The 20,374-nt window shown below is 41.8% G+C and overlaps 3 protein-coding genes and 1 pseudogene across 6 annotated transcripts; 2 read left to right on the top strand and 2 right to left on the bottom strand.

Annotated features, from left to right (window-relative positions):
* LOC121623913 overlaps window positions 1–949 on the bottom strand; it is a 37,247-nt pseudogene extending 36,298 nt beyond the window's left edge.
* Window positions 950–5,984: 5,035 nt separating this feature from the next.
* Window positions 5,985–11,088, top strand: LOC121624174 (clusterin-like protein 1). Its single transcript, XM_041961808.1, has 8 exons — window positions 5,985–6,093; window positions 6,946–7,049; window positions 7,145–7,293; window positions 7,776–7,946; window positions 8,046–8,502; window positions 8,598–8,726; window positions 9,823–10,037; window positions 10,434–11,088. Exons 2-8 carry the CDS (start codon window positions 6,959–6,961, stop codon window positions 10,641–10,643), a joined length of 1,422 nt encoding a protein of 473 aa, XP_041817742.1. The 5' UTR covers window positions 5,985–6,093; window positions 6,946–6,958; the 3' UTR covers window positions 10,644–11,088.
* Window positions 11,089–12,035: 947 nt separating this feature from the next.
* Window positions 12,036–15,443, top strand: tyms (thymidylate synthetase). The gene is made up of 7 exons (XM_041961227.1): window positions 12,036–12,348; window positions 13,166–13,239; window positions 13,666–13,840; window positions 14,345–14,446; window positions 14,541–14,716; window positions 14,803–14,874; window positions 14,961–15,443. Exons 1-7 carry the CDS (start codon window positions 12,111–12,113, stop codon window positions 15,096–15,098), a joined length of 975 nt encoding a protein of 324 aa, XP_041817161.1. The 5' UTR covers window positions 12,036–12,110; the 3' UTR covers window positions 15,099–15,443.
* On the bottom strand, window positions 15,231–20,290 carry enosf1 (enolase superfamily member 1). Of its 4 annotated transcripts, none has more exons than XM_041961223.1 (15): window positions 20,153–20,290; window positions 19,935–20,037; window positions 19,150–19,265; window positions 18,350–18,436; window positions 18,233–18,259; window positions 18,075–18,147; window positions 17,948–17,986; window positions 17,701–17,783; window positions 17,493–17,615; window positions 17,286–17,420; window positions 16,906–16,947; window positions 16,685–16,814; window positions 16,030–16,129; window positions 15,843–15,924; window positions 15,231–15,721 (listed from the first exon to the last, which is right to left on the bottom strand). In XM_041961223.1, the coding sequence occupies exons 1-15, from the start codon at window positions 20,231–20,233 to the stop codon at window positions 15,629–15,631; spliced, it is 1,314 nt and encodes a 437-aa protein (XP_041817157.1). In that variant the 5' UTR covers window positions 20,234–20,290; the 3' UTR covers window positions 15,231–15,628. The 4 variants fall into 4 exon arrangements, with proteins under 4 accessions (XP_041817157.1, XP_041817158.1, XP_041817160.1 ...); XM_041961224.1 differs by having other exon boundaries at window positions 17,286–17,402; XM_041961226.1 differs by lacking the exon at window positions 20,153–20,290 and having other exon boundaries at window positions 18,350–18,432; window positions 19,935–19,949.
* Window positions 20,291–20,374: the final 84 nt, after the last annotated feature.

Below are 20,374 nucleotides of genomic sequence, written 5' to 3'. Positions count from 1 at the left end.
TTTCTCTGGGTTGTTGACAGTAAACTCTAATTACACTCTGCTGCACTACACTGAAGACTGGGGCAGAGCTCAGAGAACATCACTGGTAATGGTAACCAGATGGGGCAGAGGGGGGTGACAGGGGAGACAGGGAGGGATGAGCTGAGTGTGTGTTTGTTGGTGGGGGGTCAGAGGGGGTTAGAATAGATGAAGAGTCCCTAGTGCCAAGCGACTCAGGTATTTCACCTCAGTTTCTCTTGGTAATTGAATAAAATATTGTAATTATAGATGCTGCAAATGCAGTGTGTTGCTGGAAGAGCTACTGGTTGATGTGTAAGCACAAGTTAGTGATGAAGTGGTGTTAACTGGTGATCATCAGTCATGCGGAATCTATTCTTTAGCATGATTATGTTTTGTTTTGTTTTGTTTTTTTGTTGTTTTTTTTTTTTGGGAAAATGCATCTTGACCCCTTCTCAAATATCAAAAATTCAACAACTTTAATGCGGGATTTTTCCAGATGGCATTTTACCAGATACACCGGCTAATTGTGCAAACATTATTTGCCCTTTTATATACTTCAATGGGATGCAACTAAGTGGTGGAAGAGAAGAAAAAAGTCTGCAGTATTTCACAACTTCTGCACCGCAGTACCGTAATGTCATCCAGATGTGAATCGCGCACCACAAAGGAACACGCATAGTCCGAATCAAAAGAGAGTTATCTGCCAATACACAGCTGCACGTAAAGGCAACGTACCTTTCATGGCGTTTTCTAACTCGTTGAGGACTGTAGAAGAGATGAGGACCCCTGTCACTTTCTGCGCATCTCAGCATCCAGCGCAAAGGTGTAAACTTGCTCCACGGAGAACGACGCACGCTAACAAAAGAAATAATGACACTAAAAGTATGTCTTTATGCTCCTCAGTTTAAAATCCCATCGTCTCTGTGCCCTCGCTCGCTTTGCTTCACAGAAGTTGTTGCAGGAGCGATGTGATGTTCAGCTTTGTCCAGCAGCGCTGCGCTGAAGGAGTGCAGTCTGGTGCCAGTGTAAAGACAGACCACACAGACCGACACACTGCACTTCCTGTGTCGCTTTCAGAATTAAATCGTCTTTGTTGCCGTGATGCCGCAGAGAAAGCCACAGTGTGTCGTAATCCAACACAGTATTTCAAAAAAGAGTCACTGCTAAGGAAATAGTTGCTTATTTAAACCTCTCATTTATTTCCACTTTAGCTATTTAGCCTTTATCTGAATACATTCCACCACAAACTCCCCACTCAAGGAATAATTTAACATTTTTGGAAGTGTGCTATATCACTTTCTTACCTGGACATAGATGAGTGGTCTGTTTAACGTGAAGCTATAGAAGCCAGCAGCTGGTTATCTTAGCTTAGCATAAAGATTGGAAAGATGGAGAAAAGCAAAAGTTGAAAGGCAACAAAATTTGCCAACCAGGACCTCTAAAGCTCACTATTAAGGGCGATATTTCTTGTTTGTTTAATTACATAAAATTTAAACAAACAAAACAAAATTTACCATTTTATTGAAGCTAGCATCTAGCTTACTGGACGTTCATGGATTCTCTGCCAGTTGCCTAGCAACTGCTCCCAACCAGAAAATGCTAATTATCTTTTTTACACTTTGTTAACCAAATCTTTGTTAACTTTATATTTACACGTGTTAACTATATCTTCTTTCAAATGTCGTACATCGGTCCACAGGTAACTAATTCAGAGCTTTAAAAGACAGTTGAGCTGTCAAACAAATGTTGGCAGCAGCGTGGCCATGGCTACAGCTAGCTACAGCTAGCTACATACACTGACACTCCGCCATAGAATCACACAGTGCAGAACCCCTCGTAGTCGAGCTGTTAGCTCAGCTACATCACAGGGACTCACACAGTAAGTAACAGTTTCATTACAAACTTCAGGTCGAAGTGCAGCGTCATCTACATAAATCTTGAGGCTGCCATATTCTTCAGTCAAAAGAATTAATTTCGAGGAATGGTGAGGTGTTTCTCGCTGTGTAGCTCTTCCCCCTTTTTTTAGTCTTTTTGCTAAGCTAAGCTAACTGGCTAACCTTACTTTGCCTTATTTACTGAACAGACATAGCAGTTAGTAGGACAGTTTCAATCTTCTCAACTCTCAGAAAGATAGAAAATTGTATTTATTTGTCAAAATGTTGAACTGTGTCTTCTGGTCTGTCTTTACGGGCAATGATGCTTGTGTTATTGTGGAGTGTGTATCTGGATGGGTTTCTATGGATTAACGTCATATCAAAATTAGCTATGCTTTTACATTTTCACAGTTGTAACAGGTCTGTAATATTACACTTGATATGGACCAAAAGTTTTCCCAGAAACACAAATTTCTCCCCCTTCAAAGCGAAGGTCAACCTACAAAAAACTGCTCTTATTTTGAAGGCTGGTGTGCATCGTTTCCGGTTTTTCCTCCCCTTCCCTCCAGCTTTCTCTTTGTAACTTTACATCGTCAACAGTAACATGTAACCACAACCGCAGTCCCGCTCCGTCTGTTCAGGTCATACCAGTGACAGTCCCGTCCTCCCCCGCTGCGCCTCCCCCGGCAGGGACGGAGGAGGTGCGGGCTGCTTTCAGCACCACAGACCCGCGAGGACATCGTGCGGCGCTGCAGTACTAATCCAGCCGGAGATGAGATTAAGTTACTGGGGGTTGATGGCAATCGCGTCCCCGGGTGAAAATCTGGTACCCATTAAAGATAATTTCAAAGGTTTGGGGAGGTGGAGCGACACCGAAACGGCGACATTTCAGTGCAGTTCCTGTGTTTTTACATTTTCACAGCTCATTTCCTTTAAGGATGAAAACACACCTTCATATTCATATGATATTCCTTTAGGGCCATTTGACCTCTCTGTGGTACTCAATGATAGGTTAATCGTGGGGTTTGAGGTATTTTATCAACTGTTTTATCACAGTAATCTGACATTCCTCTAAAACTGCAAAATCTACAAATATTCAAGTTTTTTTTCTTTCAATAATTCCCTAAATTCCCTTTATTAAAATCAAGAAGGATTCTAGGCTTAATTCTTATAACATTTCTTTGACTTAACTGTAGACAAAAACCACCTGATTAAGATGTAGATTTTTGAATTTTAGTGCTATATTATCTGTATCAGGCTTAATACATTTACCATTTGCTTTATATATCTTGGTATGGATGTTTCATTTACAAAACAGACTTGCTTTTCTGTGATATGTAATATCCCTCATGGTTTTTTTATAAGATGATATAGATTTTTGCACATAGCAATCATTTCTATTGCATAAAATGGTCCCAGTGACAGCCAAGACCGTCCGTAATCTATCAAAATCAGACTGTAAGGTTCACCGGCGGTCATTTCCCTTTAGCTCCTCCAGGTGCAGTGATAATTTCAACAGTTCCTGTGTCCATAATCTCTCCAGCCTGCAGATGCAGATCACTGATCAAAGGCAGAAAACAGCTGCATCTCACATCAAAGAAGTTAGACAGACCCACTCTTGTGTCCTCACAGTGCAGCTCAGTGTCATTGGGTCACATTTACACTCGCTCAGTTCAAACCAATTGATTTATGGGACAAAGACACAGAAAACGCAAACTCCCTCCGCCGCACAGTCCTCCCAGCTTTGCAGAAAAACGCAACACAAACATCAAACTCAGATCTGTTTTTCTTCTTTCTTTGGATAACAGAGCCTTCAAACCCAGGCTCAGTACTAATAGCTCAAGTCTGACCCAGTCCACCACATATTAGATTCCAGACCAGCCTGCGATGATAAAAAGCGACTAATTACTTGTTTTCCTAAAGGCTTCAAAACTGTTATTTTACTGTCGGCTATAATTGGAGCAGCGGGCTGGTATTAGGGCTCAGATAGGGATCGTGACGAGCTGATAAAAAGCAGCTGAGGGTCAGGTATCTTACAGCCCTGCTCCTGCTGGTCCTCATTCAGGGGTTGGGACCTCATTTGCTGGGTCATGGCTTTCAGCGGTGGGCTCAGATTAACAGAGGGGCTGAGAAAGCACAGAGGAATTCCACATTTACCACGCTGCTGCCATGTTTAGATATCGTGATAAGAGCAGCTCGGATTGTCTCGTGTGCTGCAGGGGAGAGTCGCTGGCGGCAGAGGCCAGAAGAACAGGAAGCAGCATGACTTTTTCTTTTACAGTGCTGACACAGGATGATGGATGTTTTAGATTATGTCAGATAAGTAACATGCAGAAAAGTCTAAAATGGATTTATATCAATGACATGAAGTTCTCTGCTGGTAAATTAGCATTCATAGCATAAAAGTTAAGGGGGATAGTGAGCTACCTTGTGGTATCCCCTTGTCCCATTGTAGCTGCTTTATTTAAACTTGCACTTGCCAAACCGTTGCTTATTGCAGTTACATAGCAATTTATTCACTCTCTTTTAGCTCTGTTTTGGCCTCTCCAGAGGGAAATATCTGGATTTTTTAAGCTGCTAAATGCTCCACTATGTTCACCAGCTAGCCCCTCACTATGTCTGTCTGCCATTTGGTTTTAGGCAGGTAGCGTACAGCCAGTTTAGCAGAGCTGCCTGCAACAGCTGGAAACAATACTGTGAGAGCAGTGAACCGAAACAGTGAAGTCAGGGGCTGAAAAAGCAAAACAATGAGCTGAAAGATGCTAAAACACTCTGCAGAGCTGAAGGGAACAGCAGAGTCGGGCAAGACCTTTCCGATATAAGCAATCATGTGATCCATTGTTAATATGAAAATATTGATTTTAGCTACTTTAAGTAATAAAAAGTCCGTTTTATCAGTCCATAGTTTTTTTTTTTTTTTTGTCATACTTATTATGCAGATTATTGAAATAAATTTGACCTGGAGGATCAATCCATCAACTTCCAACTGTCTCTCCACGCGCTCATCACGGATTGACATATTTATACAATATAGGGCCAAGTGAGAAAAAGCTGAATAAACAAGTGGAGAAACATAACAGATCCATATGGTTTTGAACAGTTCATGAGGGTCGACTGAGGGGTCTTATGAGCATGAAAATGATGTGTATCATATGCTGCAGCCTTCATATTCACCAGGCCTCAACCCAGCTCGACACCTATGGGAGATGTTGGAGTGACATGTTGTTTCACGGACCTGAAGAACTTGTAAAAGCACTGTGAGTGTCACTTACATGTAGTTTATTTCTTTAATTTGTCTCCTGAAGAGGCTTTCAAGAGTTCAATTATGGCTTGAGATAAAGCAGATAAAGCCTAAAGGACCACATAGTGTGTGGTTTTGAACATTTTTAACTGCGTTAGAAACTTGAAGTGCAGGGTTTGAAAGAAGTGGGAGCTCAGGAGGCAGGGAGGGTCTAATGAACAACACTATCCAGCTGCACTGTTTCTGGGGCTTTACCAACCACAAGTCACAATATCTCAGCCTCTGCTGCTTAAATCCGCCTCTCACAAGGCCTTTATGAATGTGCCATACTAAATCACAGAAATACCCCCTTTAAATCACAGCTAACCAAGCTGTTCAGAGATTTGAGTGTTCGTATTGAAATTGATGCCTGGAACGGCAGAAAAAAATACATCCAGAAATGTAAAACTCTACAGCTTGCTTTTAAGATCGAAGAGTAAGCAGGACATGGTGAGTAGTAAAAGTTAGAAGTTGCAAACACTCTGGTTTCCTCTTTAGTGCTTTTGAATTATCATGCTTATTTGCACTTGCAGTTCTTCTGCTCCTCTCGTGGCCGACAGTACAGATCTTAGCAGGGACCACGCCAGTGAGTGCCAGGTCTCTGCAGGGAGCTCAGGCTTACTGTCGGTCTGATGGAGATTAGAGCAGAATGTTTTACCTGAGAGGGGCTCTGGAGTATGTGGGAGACAATTAAGTGAGATAGGCCTGCAAACAACTGAGCATGTAATGTTAACTGTGCAGTAAAGCCTGTCTTAAGCTAATCTGTAGTTATGCTGTGCTCGTAAGGCTTAATAATTCAAACACACTAATAGGATCTGTGCTGGTGAGTAGATCCATAAAAATAGCACAATCCTTTGAGGATGCAGACGCCTCACTCTGCGCTCCCCGGCTCAACCTGCTGCTTTTGTTCTGGAGTCTGATGTTTTCATAGTTGTCAAGGTAAATATGTCGATAATTTTTTCTTCCTGTTATGCAAGGATCACCATAAGTCACTCTTTAACACTTGGAGAAGGTATTTCTTCACAGGAAGCATCAAATACAGTTTTAATTTTCCAGTAAGTTTGATTTTGGGACACATGCAGGCTGGGAAATACAGTATTTAGTGAAAGTTAATGAGAATCAGAATCAGCTTTACTGGCCAAGTATATGTGCACATACGAGGAATCTGACTCCGGTTTAAGCATTGCACTCAATGTACTTACATAGGAAAAAGGGACATACAAAAAAAGAAGAATTAGCAGTGAAATTACAATATGACATATTTATTTTATCTGAGCAGTTTGTGCTGACTTTGATTCATGTTATCATTTTATTTCAGTTTTTTTCTGTCTTTTTCTATTCTAATAGTGTGACGGTTGCCTACTGCTGCTGAATGTCCACAGTCCACCTCTATAGGTGCTAGAACAGCTTTTGTAGCAAAGATTAAAGTAGTCATTTGAGCTATTATCATTTAAATTATAATAAATAATTTGGTTGCACAGTAGTATTGCTATTATCCTTGTTATGCAATGTGATACTTCAGCCCCGGAAAGATTAGTTGACTGCAGTAGCTTTAGTTCAGGGTGAACTCTTTTGGTAAACATGTTTATTTGGCTTGACCCTGAGGTGATAGTCTAACATTTTTACCACTGTGATAATTAGATTCTTATTATGTTAATTTACACAGTGGTTGTCATTTTTAAAGGACCTCTAAATTAAAATCCTTGAGAAACAGCACCACCTTGTGGCAGGTTACATGGCAGACACTTAAGTCAATATCAGAATAATGAGTCAGTTCTGCACTTTCCACAGAGCTCCAGAGAGGATGAGGAGGCTGCTTGTTCAGATCCTTTGCATCGCTGAAGTCCTGCTCTGTGCTGCTGACTCTCCACCACCAAACGAGGACATGCTGAAAAGTGAGGCCTTCATTAATTGAGAGCACTTCAATGCACTTCTCACTGATAGCGGTTGCAGAACTGAATGACAGCTTGTTTCATTGGTGTGTGTGCAGAGCTGTCTGCTGCAGGGGAGCAGTATGTTGATGAGGAAATAAAGCGGGCTTTACTCGGGGTGAAGCGGGTGAAGGAGATGATGGAGAGAAAAGAGGAGAAGCACAGACATCTTATGGACGCCTTGAGACACAGCAGTGACAAGAAGAAGGTATCAGTTCTGATTCTGTGATTGCATTTAAGTGCTCAGCCTCTGCAAACCTATTATATTTGCAGTAATTGTTCCTTATTAAAGAAACCCACAATCAAAACACCATCAAGTCAGACTGCATTTAAACACTGTAACATTTCACAGAATATGACCTGAGCAGCCACATGCCAGTCTTTGTGCGTTACTCTGAAGCCCATCACATATTTTCTGCCTCATAAAGACAAAGCCACACAAAGCCTCACAGAGAAACCTCAAAGCAGACAGTGAATAATGCATGTGGGAGTGAGGCTGGTTGTGGGAGTCGGGGTGCAGTTTTACAGCAGTCAGGATAAATGAACTGTCTGTAGACTCATCTGTTTCATGTCATTTCAAAATAAAGTCGGGAGCTTTGTGCCAGGGCCCCAAACCGCATCTCGTCCTGTCTGGCTTATTAAGAGGTAATGTATCTGTGACAGAGTTCTCTGTTTTTGGGGTTCCTTCAGGGGGCGATGCAGCTGGCCCGCGAAACAGAGCACAAACTAGAGGAGGCTGAGAAGCAGTGTCAAGACTTAACCAAATCTTCCTTTGAGGAGTGTCGACCTTGTCTTGAAGACACATGTAAGGCCTTCTACACCTCTACGTGTCGCCGTGGCTTCACCTCTTTCTCATTCAAGGTTTGACCTCAATGCAAATATATTATAATTGTCTTATCCTTCATGATTGTAAGAGTAAAGACTGATTTGTAACAGAAAACATGGTGAATCTGTCTGCAGGTGGAGGAGTTTTTCAGGAAAATGGCCGCCCAGCTGGAAGCCACAGAGCAGAATTATGATCAAAATGAGGAGAACGTCGGTCGCACCAACTCACCTGAGAACCAGGTCGCAGAGGATGAAGAGGATCTGGAGCTTCTGCAGGCAGATGCATCGTTCAGCCAGCTGCTGTCAAACATCAGCCTCCTGCACAACCGGAGCGTCGCTCTGGTCAAAAGGATGCAACAGGTGTTCGGCAGCTCCTTCCTGGCGGCCTTCAACACACAGCTCCAGCCTAGCCCGCTGTCAGCCATGCAGGGCGGCTTGAGCGCTGGCTTCTTCGGGATGGTGGGTCTGGACCACATCGTTGATTCAGTTTATGACTTTGGGAGGAATCTGCTCGAAGATTTCAGCTCCACAGCAGCTGAAGTCTACGAGGAGGTACAAGAAGCTGAGGAGTACTTCCAGCAAACAAGCAGAGGTGTCTGAGCACTACCTTTACATCTGCTTTATTCACTCCCATGCAAAGTAATGATAAGCATTCTAACATGTGCTCCTGTGTGTTTATCTACAAAGATACAGGACCACTCTCTGTTTTGGGACAGACCCAGAACAGACTCCTGTGCAGACGACTCCGCAGACAAGCATCAGAGTGCTGGCAGCTCCAAAGTTTGTGCGAGACATGTGAAGATTATCTCTTAAAGGGTAAATAACTGGCACAAAAAACATGTTTTAACAGTGAGCACTACTGGTTCCAGATCTATTGAGGTGCTTGTCCAACACTTACACATATGGGGATATATATTCGGACCTTAAATAATATTCTGGTCCAACTAAGCTTTTTACCCAGAGGGACAATTAAAGACTGGCTTTCACAAACTGCAGCGTAGCCTCCTTCACTTTTAAGTCTTAAATCTTGTCAACTAGTCTTAGTAATCATAAGCATTGTGAGTAATATTTTGATGATTTCAGTTATCAGTAATTTGGTTGACTGCCATAGACTGTTAAATTAAATGCCTAGTCTATAAAATGTAAAAAACAAAAATGCTTATGATTATGATACAGAGCGCATTCAGGTCTGTCTGACTGACAGTCCAAAATACAAAAAAATATTTTATTTTAGACTGGATATAAAAAAGAGAAAAGGAAATGCTCACCATTAAGAAGCTGAGTGTTATGATTTTTAGAATATTAAGGACCCAATGTACGACGCTCAGACAGATAATACAGGAGACTGGAGAAAAGTTAGACAATTTAATGAATGTTAGGAGAATGTGCAGAGATGAGTCCAAGTAGTGACTGATCCAGGTTCCTTGGGTCAACACAGACAAACATGGTGCACCTGAGCACAGACAAACAGGAGAGTCAGGAAGGCAAATTACAGACAAGCAAAAAATTGACATACTGGTACTTAGCATCTTCTCTCAGGTCTTTGTTATTACCACATATGAAAGCAGATAATTCACCAAATACTGGTGGAAACCCTGGTGCTTAAATACTGTGCAGGCAGGTGAGTCTTGATTGCTTGATTGAGTGCAGCTGTGCTCAGGAGGAGAGGAGGCTTGGCCCAACCTGTTGGCTCCACCCTGCTGTAACAGACAAGGCTTACAGACAGGGGAGAGACAGACAGGAGAGAAAAGCAGGGGAAAACACAGGAGGACAAAGGGAAAAAGGAGGAGAGACTGCAGATCACAGAACACAGTATATGAAGGGACACATGAAGTTGTGCAGTTTTTCTGCTATTGACTTGCACACCTACATTCATGCATGCTTCTCCCCATGTCATCTTACGTACTTACAGAGTGTCCCAGTGTGCAGCAGTTACACTCTGAGATGGAGGAGATGTACATGCTGCTCAACGCCTCCCGTCAGCAGTACAACGACAGGCTGCAGCTGGTTCAGAGACACACGGCGGACACACAGCGATGGCTCGGCGACATGGATGACAAGTACGGCTGGGTCAGCCGGCTGTCCAGCAGCACCGTGGACCCACACAACATCTTCAGCGTGATCACGGTATGGTTGCAGCAACGGTGGATTTATCTGAATTATCTAACAGTATTTAATTTGGGATCTTAAGACAGCTGCGAAGTGCCAAATGCATTTCTCTTTGCGTGATAACTCGAGCGAGGATTACTGTTAAACCCACCTGCAACATGTGAATTTCTTTGCCAAAGAGCATTCAAAATAATCCTGTTATTTGAAGTCTGTCATAGATAATAGGCTTAATCTCTAAAATGAATGAATAAGGTTTAAATTAAAACTCCATCCTACCTGACTCTGTACATAATACATTATTTTAGCTGGCGGGATCTTGTTAGGTGTTATTTTAGTCTGCCAGCTGTTGGCAGGTGAGCCAGAAAATTTCTTTTATTGCCATCAAGAACTGATTAACTCAATCTCCCTTTTCAGGTGAATCCACAGCAACAGATGAAGAATATCAGACCTGAAGCTGACAGCATCGTGGCTGTAATCTTACTGGACTCTGCCCCAATAACTGTCTCAGTCCCAGCAGAGCTGGAGGTGGATGACCCTGCTTTTATCCAGTATGTAGCTCAGGAAGCTCTGACACTCCATAAACGGCAGATACGAGGTCTTGATCATGGCACTGTTGTGGCTTAGTTTATTGTTTGGCTCCCAGCATCACCTGGCAGAGCTCCAAATTGAATTTGAGCAAAATGAATTTTGTGCTAATTTGAAACTGCCAACTTTACGCTGCAACAAATCCCTGAGCATTTCTTCAAATGTAATCTTATTCTGAGAAACACAATGCAAATGGGATGATATGTTTTAATCCAAAGTGATGAGGTAACTAAGAAACCATTATGAATTTCACCCTTCCCTGACTTTGAATTAAAAGATTAATGGATCCATATGCACTGCATCACTGGTGTTTGTAACCATAGGAATATTAATATGGGAATATATAATATAACTTTGACTGACTTGTGTTGACTTTTCCAGTTTAAATTGTGTTCAATTTTCTTTTTTTTTTCTTTAATGGAATATTCACACATTCTCGTCAGATACTGACTGATGACTCCAGTACCAGTTGTCTTGACCAAATAAGCTGATCTTTATAAAACTTGAAACCTCTCAATCTTTACACGCTCTGCTTCTGCTCTTTTTTCACTTATGTTAATTCTTAGGGTTTTAAATGTCTGCAATAAAACTGTGCACACTCTGCTCCAGCTGTTATTAGGTTTCTTGTTATGTTTGTCACAAGCCATCTACAGCTACTAATGACCTCCTTCACTGTCATTTTGAATGTAATATTTGCAGAAGCACCCATTCTGCTGCTTTAGTTTTTCTTCAGGTTTTGGAACAATCTGTATTTTTGGTTGTGCAAAAACAAAAACCTTGGTTTTATGATTCTATTTTTATTCTACATTATTATGAATATTATTCATTGATCTATATTGATTTCATTGTACTGTATTGTAATATTTTTTTGTTATATATTATGATGCTTGAACAGAAAAAAATGAATAAAATTAGTTTGATTTTAGCCAGTTACAATATTAAAATGCACTTTACATGTGCCTGCATCAGTACTAATAATCTAATAGTATAGTATATAATCATGTAACAATGACAGAGCCCATTTTAGCTCCATAGTGAGTACTTTCACCTTTATACTTTAAGTGCATTTTCATGATAATATTCATGTATTTTTACTTGAGTAAGATTTTGAATGCGGAAGGTTTACTTTCAACAGAGTATTTTTAGATTTTAATATCTATTATCTAGTATTTAGTATATCTTTTAGTAACTAATTTTACTTAAAAGGTCTTAATAGCATAAATATAACATGGTGCTGATGGTGGAAAGAAGTACTGTTAAAAGTTTTGTGGTTCCTGTTTTAGTTTTTGTGTGACGTAAAAACTGAGAAGGAAGTAGAGCGCGCTTTTTCGATAGTCTCGCAAGATTTCTGTCAACCCGGAAGCAGTCGCCGGCTCACTATTGGCTGTTCAATGGGACGCGTCAGAGCGTCAAAATCACCCGCGAAAAAATCCTGGGTGACACACAACAACACATCACTTGTCTGTCTGGGCTGCTCAGAAATCGTCTCTGCTTTTATCCACTAACATGCCGGCCACTTCAGATATACACACCGAAGAGGTGCACAGAAAGGACGGAAGTAAAAAGGAGGAAGACACCCACATGATGGCGGCGGCGGAGAAGAAGAACTTCGGCGTTTTCTGTGATGAGCGCGGGTATCTGGATCAGATCGAGTACATCATGCAGCACGGCCGCAGGAAGGGAGACCGAACTGGGACAGGAGTCATCTCTGTGTTCGGTGCTCAGGCCAGATACAGTCTGCGAGGTTTGTTAGCTTCCGTGTTGTTCGGTATTTCATCTATTTCCTGTGAATGTTTAGAATACTGGAAACAAACAGTGGTGGAGAAAGTATTCACATCAGTAAAAGTTACACCATAGTGTAAATACTCCTAAATAGAGAGAGTCCTGCATCGAAAGTATCAGGAAGGAAAAGCACAGAAGTATCAGCAAAGTAAATTATGCAAAATTGCCCTTTTCAGAGTGTCCTAAATACTATCGGATGATAGTTATTCATGCATTAATGGGTAACAGCGTTTTAATGTTTTGGGTATGCAAAGTGGAGATTGTTATAACTGATTAATGCACTAATGGGTAGTTGAATGACTCAACAGTGAAGATTTTTTATGAAGTGATCATATCTTATTTGGAAAATCTGAATCTGCACTGAAATATTTGTAGTGGAGGACGAAGTTCAGTATTTCTGAATTTCAGTGGTGTTCAAGTAACAATAACAAAATTATTGTTGTCAGCCTATATGGATAAGTGGTGAAAACAGCAGTACGCCAAATACATGTTTACGGTAATTCAGCAGGTGTCAACATTTCAGTTTGTCCACCAGGGAGCGCTGACGAGTTCATTTTTTTCAAGTCTCTCATGCATATGTCACAATTTTCATTGTTTATGCAGAAAATTTAAAAAAATAAGTTGATGCAACTTCTTATTCCTTTGGTAAACTCAAATATCAACATCTATGTTAGCCTCAAAAATACTTTATCGGTCAAACAACTTACTTACGTGGTCAAACGGCTATAATTAAGTATGTTGTCAATTATGTCAAATAACCTGTCCCTGTTTATTTGCAGATCAGTTTCCCTTGCTGACTACCAAGAGAGTGTTTTGGAGGGGGATCCTTGAAGAACTGCTGTGGTTTATCAAGGTGAGGATGATAAGACAAGATTTACCCTTTTTTATTAGCCCAAGTGATTAAAAAAAAAAAAATTCTCATTTTTCTGTCCTGGTATGTAGCCATGCAGATAGTTTTGGAGTTGATTGCATAGGTTGTGGCCTAACCATATCTAGAAAAAAGGACATGTTACAAAAAAAAAAAAAAACAAACCCAAACACTACAAACTAACACAAACACTAAACTAGTCTCTATGGAAACGGCTGACATTGTGCTGTGTTGTATCAGATTCAGAAATCTGAATATCTCAAATATCTAAACCAGAAAATATCCACATACCTCAAAAGTTTGCTGAGAAAACATGATTTTTTTTTGAAGACCCTTTCAGCTCGCATCTATTTCTTTGAGGGTTTGAGTTAAAATGCACTCAACTTATATTTCTTTATTGTGTTGTTGCAGGGATCAACAAATGCCAAGGAGCTCTCAGCTAAAGGAGTGAAGATCTGGGATGCAAACGGGTCCCGGGCCTTCCTGGACAACCTTGGGTTCACAGATAGAGAGGAAGGGGACCTGGGACCTGTGTATGGTTTCCAGTGGAGGCACTTCGGTGCCGAGTACACAAACATGAATGCAGGTACAGTTTGTCACGGTCACGCTCAGTTTACTGTGCCGCGACAAAGGCCTTTTGTTTTGTTAGTGTGTGTGTGGTATCTACTCAAGGTCATATTTACAGTTGCACATTCAGTCCTATTTGAAGGTTTCCAGCCAGCTCTGTCTTTTATATAATTATTTTTGGACATCAAGCCTCCACTTCAGTTTAAACAGCAATCAAGGTAAACAAATGTGGATTTGGTTTTATGATCAAGGTCATCTGGAAATGCTGCTGGTGCAGCGTCATGCAGTCAATTAGTCACACAAAAGTATTAGTGAGCATTTTAATTGGATGCTTTTTGTTATTATTTTGTTAATATTGCTCAAACTCTGCAAGAGACCGGGTAAGCGCATTTCCCAAAATGTAAAACTATTCCTTTAAATGGGTCAGCTTTGGTAAGGATATTGCACAGCAGCAGCTACACACACGTAACAGATTACTGTGCTTCAGATCTTCAGTGATCAGTTTTATCCACTCCCTCAACAGATTACACAGGACAAGGTGTTGACCAGCTGCAGAAGGTCATCGACACCATCAGAAAGAATCCAGAGGACAGACGGATCATCATGTGCGCTTGGAACCCCAAAGGTGAGCATTTAAAACCACTTCCCGACAGCAGAAGAGCGCTCTTCAACAGTGATGTTCTATGATTTTAAATCTTCATCCTCTGATGTTGTTGCAGACCTGCCCTTCATGGCTCTGCCCCCCTGCCACGCCCTGTGTCAGTTCTACGTGTGTGATGGTGAGCTGTCGTGTCAGCTGTACCAGCGCTCAGGTGATATGGGCCTCGGGGTGCCTTTCAATATCGCCAGCTATGCACTTCTTACCTACATGATCGCGCACATCACAGGACTCAAGGTGAGAAACTCTCGTCCAATCTTTAGCGCGTTGTTGTGTGCTCACCTGTCACCTCACCCGTCATGCGTTTTATTTTGTCCCTTCAGCCCGGCGACTTCGTTCACACCCTGGGAGATGCTCACATCTACGTCAACCACATCGAACCTCTCCAAGTACAGGTGGGTCAGTGAAAGACCGTTTTCTGTCTCTGCGCGTCCTCTGCTCGACTTCAAACTTACACAACCTCCTCTGTCTACATGTGCAGCTTCAGAGGGAGATCCGCCCCTTCCCCAAGCTGAAGATCCTCAGAAAAGTGGAGAGCATCGATGATTTCCATGCGGAGGACTTTGAAATCTGCGACTACAACCCTCATCCCGCCATCAAGATGCAGATGGCTGTGTGAAAAGTCCCACCTCTAATGGCGGTGAGGGATAAATATGGTGGGTGTAGAAAATGCTAGAGAGTCTAATATCACATTGCTCTGCGTGTCTGTTACTCCATGTATATGTATATATATAATATATATATATAGAGAGAGAGAGAGAGATTTTAATGGTTCAGTTCATCCAAATCACAAAAACGCTTTAAACCTCATTAAGTTCTGACAGAAACGTACTGTTGGTGTGAAGTTTGATTACTACAAAAGAGATGTTTTGGTTGCTTGAAGCAAATGCCATTTAGATGTGTTTCATTTTCCATATTTTAAATATTCCTAATATCTAATTTGTAAATAAAGACTTAACGTTTGTGGCAGCTTGTTCAGAATTATTTACCCAACAGGGGCCTAGCAGCAAAACACAATTTAATATTACAAAGGCCTGAACTCAGCAGTGTGTGCTGCACTTCTTCTCTAGTAGTTTGAAATGTTTAAAGCTAATTAGTCACTCGACTTAAACAAGTCTAATCACAAATCTAACAGCCTTAGTGTTGAAGTCATTTGTTTATGTGCAGCCTCCATACAGGTCCTTCAGGGTACTGGTGTCTCTGCACTGATGACTCCAGCATCTCACAAGAATATCCTGGGTCCTGAGAACAATAAGCACAGTGTGCTCAAATGAGCAGCCTGAGGCTAGAAATGCAGACGTAAACGTTTTGTAATGCAGAGATGAATTTTTAAGCAATACTTAGCATCTATATTTCATCTTACCTTGGGGGGCATGTAGTGGGCGTCATGAATCACCGCAGGACTGGCGAAGTGTTCATGCAGGTGATCTACATATTCACACATTCTGGAAGGGAAAAAATAAACAGAGAAAAGCTGGTGCTGAGGAGGATGAGCTTCTCAGGTACAGTCAAGAGATCTGACTGGTGACAAAAACAAATCCTGCTCATACCGGTCGCTGAGACTTCCAGAGACACAGATGTAGTCAAACAGGATCAGATGCTGGACGAGCTCACAGAGACCGACTCCTCCAGCATGAGGACAAACTGGCACTGGGTGGAGAAACATAGCAGTGTGTGTACTGGAGCCGTGTTTTTATACAAATATTACACTTTGGGTATGATGCATACTATGGAGCTCTGAAACTGAAAAAAGGTTTTTAGATGTATCAAAAATAGAGCTGAATAAAGCAAATAGAAACTCTGATCTCCAATAATAAAAAAAGCTTCATTTTTAATTTTACCTCCATTTGGTTCATAAAATTGATTAAAACTTTTCTCATGTTAGTAGGTAATCTGGTTTTTCAACTCCTTAGTTGGCCTTTTTTAAATCAGAGCACAAGTTAAACCATTTCTTTTCTGTCTTTTCTCCCATTGCAACATTTCCAGTGATCCGTCCTCCATCCAGTCCTGAATATATGTGCATGTTTGGTGGTCAATGACTGCACTTACACTAAGAGCAAGAAAAAAATGGGGAAACTAAAATAAATGAATAGAAGAAATTTTAACTTACAAATTGGAGGTAAAGGACAAAAATAACAAGCTTTTTTTTTAGTCAACAGATCAGAGGTTACTCTTGTGTGACTGTTGTGTTTCCATGAGTTGTACCCTGGAACTTGTGGGCCATCAGCAGCACAGCCAGGTTCTCGTTGACGCTGCCCAGCCGACAGCTGTCTATTTGGACAAACTGCAGGGCCGAGGCCTGGAGGAACTGCTTGAACATGACTCTGTTATGACACTGGAGAGGAAACAGTTGCCCAACTAGAAAACATAAATACTAGAAATATCAGTCAGTTTATATGTAAGCTAGAACAAACTTGAGCTCTGACCTGCTCTCCTGTTGCCACTCCAATCCCGAGTGGAGCCAGAGCCTAAAACAACAAAATCAAATATCTTTTATCAGCCTTCAACCATGGATGGATTACTGAACGCAGGCCCAGCGACCCACTGGGCACAGAGGCACAAAACTTTAAAACGCATACAAAACCACCAGAATTGGATGCAAAATGACTATAAAGAGACACAAAATGTCTATAAAGAGATGTACAATGACCACAAAGAGAATAAAATTACAAAAAAAGACTATCTTTAGCGACCACAACGGGATGCAAAACAACTACAAAGAGACAAAAACGACCACAAAGGGATGCAAAGTGACTACAAAGAGACTCTGTAAATTAAAGAGTCTGATCTAGACCTGCTCTCTCACCTTGGAGATCGCAGCGTGACCCAGGATGTCATCTGGAGACGTGGGCTCCTCGATCCACAGCGGTCTGAACTCAGCCAGGCTGGACACCCAGCTGATGGCCTCGGGTACGTCCCATCTCTGATTGGCATCGATCATCTAACACAAAAACTCTTTGGTAAACTCTTATTTCCTAATGTAAGACAATGGTGGGGGCAAAAACAACCGTACCAAAGCGTTATTTGGTCCAATCATCTGCCTTATGAGGCGGCACCTGCGTATGTCATCCTGAAGATCCGCGCCGACTTTCACCTTGAACTTGGTCCAGCCGCTGTTGAGTGCATCTGTGCAGAGCTGCAGAAACACACAACTTACATACAGCACAGTGGTTACTTGAATGGGATTTGTCCAGCTTGAGAAATGACGTGTTATAGAGCACCTGTTTGAGCTGCTGGTCTGAGTAGCCGATCCATGCGCAGGAGGTGGTGTAGGCAGGATAACCCTCTTTCCGCATTTGATGCTCTGGCGGCCAAAAGAGGAGGAGAGGTGTGTTTTAATAGAGCAATCATGGAGCGCAGGGGATATTAGCAGGCTAAAAGCACTCCTGTTAGTTTCTAAAGAGGCAATTTCATTCCGCAAAAACCCCATTCAGCCATGTAATTAATGACTCTTTTTGGTGTGCTCACCTCTCTGTTGCTTGCCCTCCTGTGCTTTCACAAGTATGTCTGAATGAGAAAAGAGAAGCAGAAAGAGTCTGTGGCTCCTCTTGGAAAGAAGACCAGACATATACTGCACGCCATAAACCGTTCTCACCTAGAGCCTCCTCCTCTGTGAGCACATCGGTGATGTATCTGAAGTCAATGCACGAGACGATCTGCTTGGGATCCTGAATTGACACACATCAGACCTGCTGTTTGCCTTGTGATCACACCCCGGACATAAACCGAGCACCGACATTTCCCCTGACTCACCATGTCAACAAGCAGCTTCCACAGCGGCTACAGGAAAACAATGACAACAGGCTGTGAGTCATGACGTGTCGCACACGTGGAAGGAAATGGTGTTTTTCTAATAACGCCAGTCCCCACCTTGCCCTCAGCTCTCGCCCACAGGTCCCACACAGCATTCAGGACTGCGGCAGTGGCCAGGTGGATCACTCCTTTCTCTGGGCCTAACTGGTCCAGACAAGAGTTTAAAAAGTCATCCTTGACATGCAGGTAGAATGTGAAAAATTAAAAGCAAAATTGAGACCTGATGGAGGTAAATATGTTATTAAAGACAGTAAAAGGTGTTTTAAACATGCATTTGTGGGCAGAGTTTAAACATTTTGACCAATTTGGCTCAAATGATTATTAACCAGGACTTTGGGATCTTCAACATTCACATTTATTTACCTTTTGCAGTTAAAAGTGGCTTTTTTTTTGTTAAGAGCCTCTTCTGCACACACCTGCCACTTCTTCTTGAAAAAGACATTTATCTGTCTTGGCCCATCAGCCTTAATCAAAACTTTGCAGAAACCGGATTAGAGGACATGTGGGTCCTTTCAATATCATGAGGGAACAGTTCAGCAGCACATCCAGCAGTAATGGTTTTAAACTGAAATCGGTAACAGAACAGGATTTACGTGGCTCTTATTTTTAGATCTAATTAAGTGTCGTGAATCATCATAATGTTCTGGGTGAGGAGACAGAAGCCATATGTCTCATTAAAATGACAATAAACGCAGTTAAAGGAATCCTTAATGATATAAGAGGATGTGAATCACTCTCTCCATGTTTAGAGAAGTACAACAAGTTGCTATGAACAAGACGGATAACGTTACTGTTATTGAAGCAGAACAGAAAAGTCGTTGTAAGTATAACTTGTATGTTTCTCTGCTTGTTCGTACCCATCTCATCTGGCCATCACTGGTCAGGAGGCGGTAAAATCCACGGAAGTCGCTCACGATCTCCTCCAAGGATTTCCCAACAACCAGTCCCGTCAGGGCCTCCACGGCACACACCACTGCGGGGTTTCAAACGATAAAAATCAGCCTCTGGAAGGACGAAAGCTCAACACAGCCTCACAACTTCACCACAACCACCATTACCATAAGACAACTTTACTGTACTTTCCTGAACTACAGTAGTTTAGTGTTTGAGGTGAGGCTAAAATTGATTGTATTGACTTTCATTACCACAAGATGGCGGTGTGCGGCTCAACTGTGCAGACAGGCACATGAGAAAGGAAATGATAGATTCCCGTACAGTCACAATCATGGGATTTTTTTTTTACCCAATGGTACCAATTCATTATTAAATAGTATATGTGCCATAATTATGTTTTTGCTTTTGTGTTCCTACTGTAATGTTGTGTTTTTCCTTTGCTTGTATGAGCTATGTACAAGCTAGTTATTTATGTTGAATATTAAGCATGTCACTAAATTATTAATAAAAAATAGTCGCGCCTTGGCATTAACTGTGTTCCATGCGGCTTTCATGCGGTGTTTCATCCAATTCACAAATTAAATGATTAGCCTATTCAAGGAGTTCGATGCAGCAGCTCAAAATTCGGAGTTTGTTTCGAGCACTTGAACGCATCAGCAACATTTTTACAAACAGCTCGTGCCATTTAAGTGGGCGTGTCATAAAGGTGCGTTTCAGGGGATCATGGACGCTCTTGTGTAACTCTTACCAATCTCCGTCCCTTTTCCCAGAGTGAATGTGAGGCCGTAGCCCTTCAACCCGCAGTCCGTGTCGATTGACACATATGCGGCCGAATAATCCGGGTCAGTGTGCTGCAGTGTGGAAAGTTACAAGAAGACAGATAGGTTTTACACTTCGCGTCAGTTCACTTGTGACTGCAAATGCGAGCACACGTATCCTGATTATTAGCCCGAGCAAGTTCCTTACCATCGCATCTGAGCCGTGTTGCTCCAAAGACGTCGGGAATCTCACATCCCTGACTGTCAAACTAATGATTTTGTGCGACATTTTAGCACTGAGATAACATTTGTTTAATAATCCAAACACTGCTGATACTAGTTTCTTCTGAAGTGACCTGCAAGACTTGAGCCCACCCACCTCAGCCTGTCATTGGTTTAATGATTTTCCACATGGGGCATTTAAAGACAC

Source organism: Chelmon rostratus, chromosome 20, assembly GCF_017976325.1.
Source record: "Chelmon rostratus isolate fCheRos1 chromosome 20, fCheRos1.pri, whole genome shotgun sequence".
Taxonomy (NCBI): Eukaryota; Metazoa; Chordata; class Actinopteri; order Chaetodontiformes; family Chaetodontidae; genus Chelmon; species Chelmon rostratus.
Note: the sequence above shows the minus strand (reverse complement) of the source record. Positions and strands in the feature narration are given on the sequence as shown.